The sequence below is a fragment of the Branchiostoma belcheri genome, unplaced genomic scaffold (assembly GCF_001625305.1).
Source record: "Branchiostoma belcheri isolate BF01 breed outbred unplaced genomic scaffold, Haploidv18h27 scaffold32, whole genome shotgun sequence".
Taxonomy (NCBI): domain Eukaryota; kingdom Metazoa; phylum Chordata; class Leptocardii; order Amphioxiformes; family Branchiostomatidae; genus Branchiostoma; species Branchiostoma belcheri.
The window spans coordinates 1,113,895-1,127,372 of NW_017803932.1; the positions used below are offsets into that span (position 1 = coordinate 1,113,895).

Sequence of the window (13,478 nt, forward strand, 5' to 3'; positions counted from 1 at the left end):
ACAGCTTGGAAATATTGCGTAAGACAGCTACAAGTACAATGGAGCCGCCCGATTTTAACACTGGTCAGGCGCGCCACGATGGTCCGACCATCCAGGGGTTTAGAGTAGCAATAGCTTCATCCACATCTTGAAGATTTTATATCGTGACTATAGCTGCATCGATCAAAAATAACACGTCTTCTTATGATATATAAAACAATTAATGAAAGAATCAATGGATCGAGATATGATCGATCAAAGTTAAGTTTCCGTACATTTTTGGTGAGAGTGTTACTCGGGTGTAAGAATTAAAACTATCTTGATCACACCTCGCAAAGAGTAAGTTCAACAATTATCACAATTCAACCGCTTATGTTACAAACCGTACGGTTTACTGCAATATACTAGTAACGTTTCCAACCAGCATTCAGGGCCAGATACTGTTGAAAATACCAGCCGCTATCTGCTTTTGTACGAGAGAGGAAGAAATTTGTCATAAACTCACGGGCTCAAAACAGTCGTGATAAAGGGCAGATTGGAGTAAAAAGATATTCATGCCTGAGTTGAAAAATAATCTTATCTTTGATTAAAAAATAGTTTGACCCTCTCTTTAAGAGCGTGCGTGTTTATTTGACCAGCGCCATCTGCACAAGTTCTCATAAAGGCAATACTATTCAATACATTCGTTCGCACCAAAGGGCGCTGTAGATACTCGTGCGTATTTGTATTTCATGTTTTTATTCAGTGGGTTGTCGGGTCCTGGAATAGACCCATTGAGATTTTGCAACCACCAAGAACTGAACTGTTTGAGCTGTTAACTCTCTGTACAGAAATGTAATCAGAGATAGCAAAGCTCACCCCTTAAGCTTATCCTTAGCGCTTTGAGATGCTTCCAGGCAGGCAATAATGTACATGCATGGCAACGGTGCATTGGGGTTATAGGTTTCAGAAACATTCCGTTGTAACAGAATGAAATTGTCTTCTTTTGTGATTATCATACACAGCACCTGAAACTATTTTTACCTTTCCTAACTAGCTCCCCCCAATAACAATGCCCTGAACGCTTTATTACATTTCCCATTTTTCACCTCTAGCTGCCAACTTTCCATTAAAACGCTTCCCTAAACCATCTTGGAAGCGGTTCAAGGCCGTTCGGAGTCCGGACTCATGTCCTCGTGATTCTGTAATTAGACTTCCGTAGTTCTACGTGCACCAAACAGTCGGCTGTTGGACATGGCGACTAACGGACTGATCTTCCTTCTCTGTCTGCTGTCCTACGGTAACGTCTTTCACTAAAGTAGTCTTTCACCAAATATATTCTCACGTGTTGCTTGTTAGAAATCTGTAACATACTGTAACTAGATTTGGACATTCTTATTGCTTACAGGTTTGCGAAGCGAAACCTGCTTTATTTAATGACCTTCAATGACATGCATTTTTTGTATGTCAAGGTACATCCTGTGTTAAGGTTTCTCAAAGTGTATTTCTTGTACAACCATAAGTCGCACCTCTCTGTCTTTATGCCACGATACAAACTTTATCGACTTGACTAAACACCTGTATAACGTTCATTAACATTTATTCGTAAATTTTGAAAACCAATATCCCTTAAGTGAATCAAAATAGTAAGCATCTGGAATATAGCTAATGTAATTTCGAGATCGGAAATCGTCATCTACTAAATGTCCATATATGGAAGGGTGATTCACTTTTCTTAGCATTTTTCTGTCACCTCTAATATACAAAGTCTATCTATTTTTTTTCTACATTTATGATCCGTTGTTCATTGATTTTCGTGATGAAACCCTGTCCCAGCGGCGGCCCAGCGGTGGCGTGGTGACGGCCGCTGCGGCCCGAACTACCCCGCCCCGAGCGCCACCCCGGGGGAGTGTAACCCCGCCTCGGCGGACCCCTGCTGCTCAGAGTGGGGCTGGTGTGGGCATGAGACCGGCCACTGTGACTGCGCTCTCTGTGTGGACTACTCAGGTACTGGACGTTCAAACGGACTTCATGTTCATTACAATAGGGGACATATGAACTACACGTAGCGTTACAATACTTGAATTAAAGACTACGTATAGTCTCGCAGCCTTCCAACTTGATCTTAAGGTCAATCTGCGGTATCCAACGCCTTCCTGGTACTCTACAAACATTCAGATACCTACAAACACAAGCAAATACACTTCCAAATCAATGAATATGTAACTGTAGTCAGCATGTGTTTATGATATGAGTTTGTTAATGTCTAGCTGGCGGTTCCGTCCCGGCCGGAAGCCTGTCGGGAAGCTGCCCCCGGATCGTGACTCGGTCGGAGTGGGGCGCACGGTCCAGCAACTGGGTCCAGTACATCAGCCGGCCCGTCCCGAAGGTAAAGTTTTAATAGATCGCAAGTGAAAAAGGACCAACGTCAATAGATATCAAATACATAGCTTTGAGGTCTAAAAACCTGCTGTTTAGTTGAAATCTTAGTATACAAGATATTATTTTTGCCAGTAGTATTACAATTATAATGTTTTTGTTGTGCCAGTACCAACACAAATGTGTACCCTCCATCCAATGCCCACTGGTTTGCAAGAAAACCTTAGTTGTGCCATGGAGGGAAAAATGTGATAATTTACCTCCATGGTTGTGCCTAATCTTCAAGCAGATAGAGATATGTTTTGGTGGGCGTTTTCTGGCTGCTGGAATTCTCTGATAGCCGAAATCTAATCATAGATCTTGTAAACAACATGTGTAGAAGTTTGATAATCTGTATGACAGAACGAAAATTGAGAAAAAGGCCCGTATCATACCTCAGTGCAGAAGGACGCTACATTTATTTGTGTTATTTCACTATGGAAGGTTTTGTAAACCACGGACGAGAGTTGGTCCTTCTGCCCTGCCCAGGTTGTGATCCACCACTCCACGGGCGGGACGTGCAGCGACCAGGCCTCCTGCTCAGCCAAGGTCCGAGGCTTCCAGAACTATCACATGGACTCCAACGGTGAGAACCAGACGTAACACTGTTTATATGTACCGTGGAAGGAAATGACGGAAGGCACAGGGAAATAATTTCTCCATCTCTTTAAAGGAAGAGGAACACAGCAATTGTGGAAACCATAGGTGCTATAGTACATGTGTAAGTAGTTGGGGAAGTTCAACATTATAAGACAATAACTTAGGAACAAAAAAAAGTTCAACATCAGTGGAAGAGCCAAACTATTAGAATAGTTACTGTGATGATGTTAGAAAAGATGGGAAAGAGTGGGAGAAATAAAATGGAAGAAAAATCTTAAACCTAGTTTGAATACCAGTACAGTAAAGTACGTACAGTTGTATTATTCAACCCATGAAACTCGTGCCTTTACAGGTTGGGGAGATATCGGTTACAACTTCCTGGTCGGTAACGATGGCAACGTGTACGAAGGGCGTGGCTGGGACCAGGTGGGCGCGCATGCGTATGGTCAGAATCACGTATCCATCGGGATTTGCTTCATCGGAGAATTCACCAATCAGAAGCCGAACTCCGCCGCCATCCGCGCTGCCAAGAACCTCATCTCCTGTGGGATTTCTCTGGTACTGCAGTTTCTGTGTGCGCTTGGTTGCTTCTTTGTCTCGCTGTTTCTTCTCCCGAAGCTCTGCTGCATTACTCTGCAAGCAGAGGTTTGGGTTTTGGGTTATTACCTCCATGAAAAATGGAGGTATTGTTTTTGGCGCGTCTGTCTGTGTGTCTGTCTGTCTGTCTGTGTGTCTGTGTGTGTGTGTTTCCGCACATTTGTAGTCACCATAACTTCATAACGCCTTTATGGATTATGATGATATTTGGTATGTTGGTAAGTCTTAGGAAGACAAAGGTCAAGGTCAAATATGGGCCTCCTGGTGGATGACCTTGGTACTGCAGCCGCACTTCCGGTTTTTGTATATTTTGTCATGAACATGCTATGGTCTTGATGTTTTGGTGACAGATTGCTTTTCCTGTCAGGAATATGTGATGTGAGTTTGGTCCCCCTAGCAGCTTGTTCTGGAACTGCAGAGCACTTTCTGGCGAAATGTTTAAAAGCCAATAAGTCCAGATAGGAACAACATATTTTCATAATTTTTGGTGTGTAGGTAGCTGAGTGAGGGATGTACATAATTAAATGCAAATTATGCAAATGAGGACTTAATATGCATAATTAATGAGAAAATTCTATAATTACAGTGTTTTACATAATACTACTTTCATACATGTAATGTATGTAACCTATAGCAGGCGGAACAACAACAGATATTAATTATGCAAATGATGACCTAATTTGCATAATTAATGCGAAAATTGTATGAATGATGGGAATGTCGTACTTGGGACATCTGTAAGTTAATCAACAGGTAACATACATCACGATGCATATATCATGTTAATGCAGAGGTCATTTGCATAATTAAAGAAGAAATTTACATTTACATATCAAGCCCATATTTCATGGATGTATGAGATCTCGGAACTCTTGTTTTTGCCAATTTTTTTAGCTAACCCTAATTTAGGGTTATGGAGGAGCTACGTTGTCTTATATATTGTGGAGGATCTAGTAGAGCTCTCCTAATACATGTATTGGCTTAAACATTTCGAATTCTACTCTGCTTTGATGAACAATACAAAGGTGTAAATCCCACCTCAAATTAACATTAGAAATATAGTGGCCATGTGTTACAGATTACGGGTAATCGCGACTAGTAGTCATACTAGTTTTCAAGCAAGAGGCAAGATGAAAACAAGTATACGAAGTCCACCCTCCAACGCACACAAGACAACATACACACAAATACACAAACTGCACAACACAGTAAAGCCTTTAGATCGTTCTTAAGAACGGTTCCTGACGAAACCGTGTTTTCCGTGTGCTCCAGGGTAAGATCAGCTCGACCTACTCTCTGTACGGACACCGTGACATGGGCTCCACAGCCTGCCCTGGGAACCAGCTGTATGACGACATCAAGACCTGGGGACGATACGTAAGGAAGTGGTAGACGAAATATAAAACAACAACAACTTTGTTGTGATTGTTTTATTATTAGTTTGTACATAATCATATTTTTTCGCGGGGCCTAAGTTAACATTTTTCACTTGTAATTGGCTTCGGGGATTTTCCCCACTTTTGCCACTGCACTATTTCGGGTCCGTTTACGAAAATAGCTACAATATCTGATTATTAATTTCATTTTCGAGAAATGTCAATTTCCAGGTAAAATGCTACCGTAGTAGTGTTTCGCTATTGTATGGTAACGTAATGGGTAATTAAAAGTCTAGTCTATACTACTCGAGAACTATTCACCTGTAGTAGGGGCTCAAGTTCAGCTAAAACGACTAGAACCTGCCGTGAAGTTTTTGAATGTGTTTAGCTCTCTTTGTGGCGGTTGCGTCTTATTTTGAGCGAATGAATTATTACATTTAACTACAATTTTAGAAATTTCATAACTCGTTGTTTTCTCTTTCAGGTTGGTTAAACACAGGAAACACCTGAGAAGACACAATAGAATATTGCTGAATAAATTGAAGATATTGTGAATAACATATTCTTTGTGTAAAATCATATTTTTAAGTTATTAAAGATTCAGAATGTGCAAATAGTTTGGTAGAGCGGTGACTCATGCCTACTGGGGGATATCGGATATACCTGGACTCTGACCACGGCATTTGAAAGTGAAAGGGGAACTTGTCGCTCAAGTTACTGACTGCAATACTAAAATGCAAAAAATAATGGCCTATTCGCTCCCTTGATTGTGGATCCCTATATGTTTTTGGTATTGCACAACCATAGCAAGTAATATATGGACAATTTTCTTTGTAAAACGACGCAAGGGCAGCCTATGTATACCTGACGTGTGCGCTTGATCGTTATTGGTCACATGACCGAAAGCTTTTGTTCGGTTGACAGGTCTTTTGTGTCGGTGAGTGCGGTAAACAACAACGGAAAAGTTCCTCATTTTTACAAGTCGCTGTTTAAGTGCCGCGACATATCACTTCGTCGGTGTGGAGGCAAGTTTGAAAGCCGGGACACGCTGTAAAACCCGGTATGGCTCGTACGTGCTGTAACATTGACCTGATCGTCGCCATTTTGTCACTGTTCTGTAGTACCCAAGGTGAGATTGGCTTCATTATTGTCATTATTACTGACTGCAAATATGTTAACAGAGAGTTTTGTGTGGTCTACTAGGTTCATACGCGTGGAAATGACCGAATCTTTCTTGTACAAAGCCAAAACTTAAATGTCGCGCTTTACTTTTACTTTCACTTTCGCTTGTCTGGCCTTTGCAACAAAACAGACCGTCATGCAATCACATTTCGCCATGATGAAATGTCATTTGGTAGCTGCTAATTGTGTCCAGTTCTGCTCAATAGTTTACATGCCTTGATTTCATGGCAGCTTTCTAGACTGCATCTTTGCCTCATCGTATAAGCAAAGTTACATTTATATTGTATTGTTTAAAACGAATATCCTTTTCTCTTTCCCTCTTGTAAGGCACTATTGTTCCAGGAGGTCAGATCCACGTCACAGTCGGACAGAGACAACATGTCCCTCCGGGCGGCTCAGTCATCCTCCCCTGTAACTACTCCCTACCGTCCGACGATGTCCGGCCGCTGGTCAGCTGGTGGAAGGACAGAGGGCTCGTACTGACCAGACGGATCGTGTACGAACACCGGGCCGGACAGTACAGTAAGGCGTATGACGAGTGGGAGGGGAGGGCCGTGCTCCTCAGACAGGCGTCCCTACAGATAACCAACCTGACTACAAACGACACCGGGAAGTACGAGTGTGAGATCCGGGTTCCTCTGCAGTACGGGGCGGCCCGGGGATTCATCAACCTGGACGTTAGAGGTTTGCTATTTGAACCAAAAGATGATTACCCCTAGTTTGATAGATAGTGCGAACGGACTGAGTATTGATAAATCTCCGGCAAAATACTATATTTCGTTTGTGAAATTCTTATGTTCCTCCATTCCAATATTATACAGATTCATCAGTACCAATAGACTACTCTTCCAGTAGTCCAACCACTTTACGAATTAAAATGGACATGGGTACACTTAAAATTGCATTACCTTTTAAAATAGCACTTAATTCATTTGCAATTTGATAGTATCTGAAATTTAGAATGCGACATCCATGAAATCTGCCATATGATCTTTTCTTTTTCTTTTTTTTCAGATGAAACAAGCAAACCTTCGGAAAAATTCTCAACAGGTTTGTATCCGAAATTGTAAACAACAAATTGTAATCAGACTTAGCTTCGTTATGCTATGCTATGTTGTAGAGTCCAAATGTATATTAAGTTTCAGAAGTTGTTAGCTGTATCTTTGGACCAATATCCATTTAATATTGATGTTTGCCTCTACCGTTCCAGTTCTCATTATCGGGGTAGTTACCGCGGGAGCAGTGATGATGCTGGTCATAGCTGCGGGTTTGTTCTTCATCCGGAGAAAGAACAACACAAAATATAGCAAACAAACACAAGTCAACGCTTAGATCGGCTCAAAGCTGTGGTCTACCTTGCTCACCTATTACAGCTATTCCGGATCCGGAAATAAAACATGTTCTAAGTTGTACGTGCTACGTGTTTTTGTACTTCTGTCGTTTGTGTTGTTGCTGTATCTGTTCCATTATAAGGTTTGTCTGTTTGTAATATGTACACGGGCAACTCACGTGTGTGTTAAGTACTGATTCAAGGGAAATAGAAACCCCGTCAAAGAACACACGTCTTTGGCAAAGACTGTAATATCCAGTGTAAATTTGACTAATAACTTGCCAAAAAAAACCCACTCTATTCTTTATGGAAATAAATGTTAATGTATTTTACTGGAATGGCTCTTTCCTTGCTTGATAACACTGACAAGGCGAGAGTAAATGTTTCAAATAAAAAACAACAACAAAATACCGTCTTAGAAAAACTTATAAAACACAAGTTCGAGACCAATAAATAATTTCATCAGGTTGGTAAATGATTGAATTCTTAAGTTCTTTTACATGAGCCAACGTTTCGGTGACCATCTGTCACCTTCATCAGGGCTGTAATGGCTGGTTTACTGCTCAGCAGGTGTCTGACGTAGTAGGTAGGGCATAGGACGTGAGCCAATCGCACAGCGCGTACTGGGTCATAATCACGAGGTCGCCTCTGACGTAACCCGCGTACCGTGTTTCAAACCGGGAAGTGCCGCTCTGTAGCACCTGACAGATACGGCACGATACAGCGCCGCCCTTGTCCTGTATGGTCTAACACTCAGCCTCGTGACGGCATCGGTGCAAATCCACTGTCAGCCTCTTGTTGAAGAGAAAGCCGGGGTGTGATCAGCAGCATGATTCTGACATCTACTTTAAGCCTGATAATGCTCTTTTTGTCAGGTAGGTGCCAGAATATACATCACTCATATATGTACATCTGAAACCACAGTACGCCTTCAATGTAAATAATTTCAACAGTCGTAGTCTGGTTTAGCGCCGGCCACGTTGGTGTTTCTGTACAAAGTTGTGGATAACAAAGTCGCATTTTAATGCACGTGAAATGATAACAGTTGGTGTGGTTCGATCGGGTACCTGAGCGGACCACGCCATTCTGATTCTGTAAAATTCCATGACTCATGTCGGGGAACACCAGCCACAAATAAACTCCCCCTTTTTGTACGAAGGCTGTGCACATGTTTTTATCTTTGCAGAATATATGCGTTTTTCGTGCTGTATCTTTGATTCAAGCTAGTATTCTGAGCCGAAACACCATGTACGTTGTAGCTTTCAGTTGTTTCCGGGACAGTGTTCACAAGGCCGACAGTTGCTAAAAGTGTGCGTGCACGTGTTCATGTGCCCCCCCTCCCCCATAGATATGCTACAAAATTTGTAGAGAACATGGCAAAATACCGGGCAAGAAAAGTAGAACGCTACAGTCACTGTCAACATATTTTTCTTAGTTACTGCAAGGACATTATAACATGGTTAACTGTGTTTTTACTTTGAATGTTGAATGCAGGTTTTCCGGAAAAGGGAGAAGGCACGGCTGTAGACCTGTATCCCCAAATAGAAGCGGTTCGTTCTGACCTGAACACAACTGTTGGGGAAACAGTGGAAATGGAATTCTTATATGGAGTACCTGTCAACTCCTCTGAGAGGGATGTGGTCAAAACCATATACAAGTTAAAGCACGGTCACACTCCTCCGCGAGAGAACGTGTGTGAGATTTTATCTAAAGGGTCGAACTGTAGCGGACAGTACCAGACCCGCGCCCGCCTGGAGGAGAAAGCTTGGGACTCCGATGACCAGTCGTCGTTCAGGAGAGGTTTGCTGGTCTTAACGTTGGAGAATGTGGTGTTGTCTGACGAGGCGGTTTACGAAGGGGAGGTGAGAGTAGAACGGAGAGGTTACAACCAGTCCAGAGTGTCCATAACAGTGGCAGGTGAGTGTGTATTGAAATCATTGTAAGACTATCAGAATTCAATGTATAACGTTATGTGTTCGGTGTGTGTGTTTTGCGTGTGCGTGTGTGTGGGGGTCGTTACCTGTTACTGGTGTATGCTTCAATATCCTCTTGTTTTTAGTAAAAAAAAGGTATTTATTAAAGGTATTTCTCTCGGAATGCATGCATATGGCTTGTAACATATTATTCGATTTTGTCACTCAGAAGAAAGCCCTCGTTAACAGTTATGTTTATGTACAGGGAAGCAAACAAGTCATACACAAATGGGATTGACATTTTGTCATTTATTTACATATTTGCACATGTACTGTAAGGGTTATCTACTCGGCAAATATAACTGACTTAATCTGTAGCATGAAGTGTATCAAATTCTTTTGAGTGAAAAACGTTATGCCCATATTTTGAACAATCCACGACCTAGCTGTGCTCATGGGGACTTCTGTGGCATCATCTCATGTCTACATTCAATCTGTGATTACTGATTCATATAGGTACTTTAAAGTTAATTGGGACTTTTTTATCGTACAGACGTTCCCTGGTGCCCTTACCGGTCATGTCCAGACGGAGAGTGGTTAGAGTGCCAAACAGATACAGACATGGTGTGTTCATGTAGCTGCCGCCCCGAATGCACCACGTGCGCACCGTGTAAGAACTTTACTTTTTATACAACTGAACTGAACACTGCATTCGTGATTGGAGATTTATAAATTACTCAGTGGAGCAATTTAATTTTAGTTAGATTACGTTTGCATTGTACTGTACTTTGCATCAAGCAATTTTGAGCGAGGCAATTACCTAATGTTATGCTTCCTCTGCTTTGTAGTCGAAATGAGTCACAAGATGTCTTAAACTTGTTGCATGATTTTTCGCTTATTCTAGCTATAGTTGGTGCATATTTCGGAGGGTTTGGCACTGCTGTCCTGCTTCTATTTCTACTTTACAAATGCAGAAACCGTATTAAGGTGAGTTAGTTTTACGTTCTTTTGTATTGCTGAATTCGATTTCAATGCTATCTGGTTTCTCCTAACATTTCATATATGTCATTATGCAAATAGAGTAATGTAATGTGATTTTTTTCAGAATTGTTGCAACCAACGATGATCAACATGGTCAATGAAAAATTCTACATTATCACGGATTCACCTATGTGCTGATATGCCACTTATTGCGTAATAAACAAACCAAAAGCGAACTCTATTTTCTATTCGTTGAAAGTTGTTAAATGTTTTCGTATATGTGAGGTCACTTGTGTTCATTTTTTTTTTAAAACATGAACTAGAAGATATTTGTACAAAGTACATATAGATTTATCTAACTTAGCATTGTAGTGTACACTGGAAGAGGAGTTTAAAGACATGCATGACAGAAAATAAAAAGTCCATGAAAACATTGTTTTTAGTCATCATTCCGTATCAAGTTTTGAACGTGATTATTTGAAAAATGAAATTCTGTGCATCGTAAGAAAGGACGATATAGAATGCAGTTAAGTTAGCTAGAAATCCCTACTACTTAACCGGCACCTTTGTCAAACACATGGGAACACGACTGAACTACACTTAGGTGCCCTTTTTGTGCTGTTCGTCTGAGTAAAAGAAAATTCACAGTTCACCAGTCCCTATAGTAGAGTAATTTGACACCTTGTTTGTGTCATGGTCATTGATCATGGCGTCCGTTACGTCATACTGAAACTAGGTGTATTGTATACAGTGTGACGTACGTCAAAGGTTAAGAGTAGTCCTGAGGATTGTAGCTTCTGAGACGCTATAAAGTACCCATGAAATCGACGTATTTGTCAAGGGACTAAATCTCTGATAATATATTTTCTAAGTTGACCAGTCAAGGTCATCTAAGCAAATACACTAATCTTTGTGTGCGGACTGCTGCGAGACAGCGACCAAATGGCGCGTATTGGTGTAAACAAAGTTGGCGCCATTTTGTTCTTCTTGCTGTACTCGAACGCCACGCCCTTGTTCGTCGCAGGTGAGCTGTTTCTCTTTTCTATCTTTGTACAGTGGTGATGTGAATCATGTTCGTAATACATTGATACGTGTATTATGTGGTTTAGACACTTCCGTAGTGCTTATTTAAGCGTGTCAACATGTCAAGACAGGTGCACTCAACCGTTCATTTGAGATACGTCACCTTCAACATTCGCTTGCACATTGTACATTCAATATCGCGATTTATCTTGAGTTATTTCTCTTACCTGTCATTTGTGGCAAGTGCGGGACAACAAGAGACTACCACTAGAAGGTATCTGTTAGAGAATGTGCATTGTTGACCTGATGATGAGCTGAAAATCTAGCAAAAGTGTTTGTAATTTTACTTTCACTTTCGTTCATCCCTGGGGCGGCCAACATAGTTCCGTGTTTGTTATACAACTTGCCCAAGCTCTGTCGTTGCTACGGGCATTGACAATTCTTATGCAGTACAAGTAGTACAATAGTAGATATAGAGGTGTACATTCTGTAACTTGATACATTTGACATATTTCTATTTTTTTCCTTTCAAGGCACCGTGGTCCCAGGAGGTCAGATCCACGTCACAGTCGGACAGAGACAACATGTCCCTCCGGGCGGCTCAGTCATCCTCCCCTGTAACTACTCCCTACCGTCCGACGATGTCCGGCCGCTGGTCAGCTGGTGGAAGGACAGAGGGCTCGTACTGACCAGACGGATCGTGTACGAACACCGGGCCGGACAGTACAGTAAGGCGTATGACGAGTGGGAGGGGAGGGCTGTGCTCCTCAGACAGGCGTCACTACAGATCAGCAACCTCACTACAAACGACACCGGGAAGTACGAGTGTGAGATCCGGGTTCCTCTGCAGTACGGGGCGGCTCGGGGATTCATCAACCTGGACGTTAGTGTTTATGGAGGTGTGTTTCACCTAGATTAAGACCATTAACATCCATCCGTTCTTTCCTTATCTCGTCTTCCTCCTCAGATGTCAACATTTCCATTTCGGATAGAACCTTTAACGGTTTAATCTTTGTCGGGCTTTCGTATGTGGTGTCCCTGAGTGTACACTAAAGCGTAGATAAAGATACATTTTTCCGTAGGATTTGTTAATTTTGACTGTAGGGCTGTGGCGTTTTCATTTTCCTTCAGGTGCATTCGTCATGGTTTAGAGGAAGGTACTAAAAGTATATCTGTTACCCAGAAGTGTTCTATATAGCTTCATTGCGATATCGATGCACGTCATGATATTACGACATCCCTGAAACTTCTATATCTTCCGCTTTTACTTTCAGGTAAAAACAACCCTTTAGGTAAACTACAGACAGGTGGGTATATTTTAGATACTTTCATTGATGTTTTATTGATAACAGTTTTCCTGAATTTGCCCAGTTGGACGAGTTACGTATACTGAAGTTTGACTTTTCCGTTTTTTGTTCCAGGATTCATTGCCGGCGGTGGGGTAGTGTTCATATTGGCCACAGCCGCCATACTGACTCGCATGCTACGTAATAGGAAAATGAACACTTCGGCACCGAAATATGACAGACAAGTTAACATGTAGTTGTACAGACCAGGATTGGGGGGGGGAGGGGGGGGTCAACATCTTATGCCTCCCCTCGTCTTGGCTGGACGAGGTCCAGGTTTCAATACCTACCGTATCTGTGTAACTTCAGTTTACCTACCAAAGGTCACACTTTCATGTCACTGCCTATGTCTTTCACTCGTGACGCGCTGCCGTGTAATCGGTTTTGTTGTAACATGCACCGTCCTTGCGAACACATTCCATTGTAAACACGTCTGACTAATGCGCTACAATTTATTCATGATAGTATCCAAGTGGAACTATCCAGTTTTCTATGAAAATAGATTAAACATTGATGTGGAAAACTATGCTCTACATGTGTGGACGTAACATTATCTGTTTCATTATCTGTTCTGACGTCATGGTTTATGTGTTCTAGTTTCACACGCTGTTTTGCGACACGCAGAATTAAGGCGATTGATACTACATATATATTTATTGCAATGTTCAAGCGATTTCAGTTGAAAATAGAGGTTTTATTTAAAAAAAAACATAATTTACAACCATATTGTGTTTGATATAAAAGTCATGGGCGC

General features: G+C 41.7%; 1 protein-coding gene across 1 annotated transcript; it reads left to right on the plus strand.

Moving 5' to 3' along the window:
- The first annotated feature begins 1,154 nt into the window (after positions 1–1,154).
- LOC109474788 lies at positions 1,155–12,940 on the plus strand. The gene is made up of 13 exons (XM_019775149.1): positions 1,155–1,258; positions 1,795–1,965; positions 2,229–2,347; positions 2,866–2,962; positions 3,329–3,534; positions 4,846–4,950; positions 5,874–5,886; positions 6,459–6,815; positions 8,956–9,378; positions 9,928–10,044; positions 11,912–12,277; positions 12,653–12,685; positions 12,800–12,940. The coding sequence occupies exons 1-13, from the start codon at positions 1,213–1,215 to the stop codon at positions 12,919–12,921; spliced, it is 2,175 nt and encodes a 724-aa protein (XP_019630708.1). The 5' UTR covers positions 1,155–1,212; the 3' UTR covers positions 12,922–12,940.
- The last annotated feature ends 538 nt before the right edge of the window (positions 12,941–13,478 follow it).

Bases quoted from the DNA above. Each gene is read 5' to 3' on its own strand.
- LOC109474788 (XM_019775149.1), top strand. From the start codon at position 1,213: ATGGCGACTAACGGACTGATCTTCCTTCTCTGTCTGCTGTCCTACG. The intron at 1,966-2,228 runs GTACTGGACGTT...GTTAATGTCTAG, and splicing joins TCTCTGTGTGGACTACTCAG to CTGGCGGTTCCGTCCCGGCC. The intron at 2,963-3,328 runs GTGAGAACCAGA...GTGCCTTTACAG, and splicing joins CTATCACATGGACTCCAACG to GTTGGGGAGATATCGGTTAC.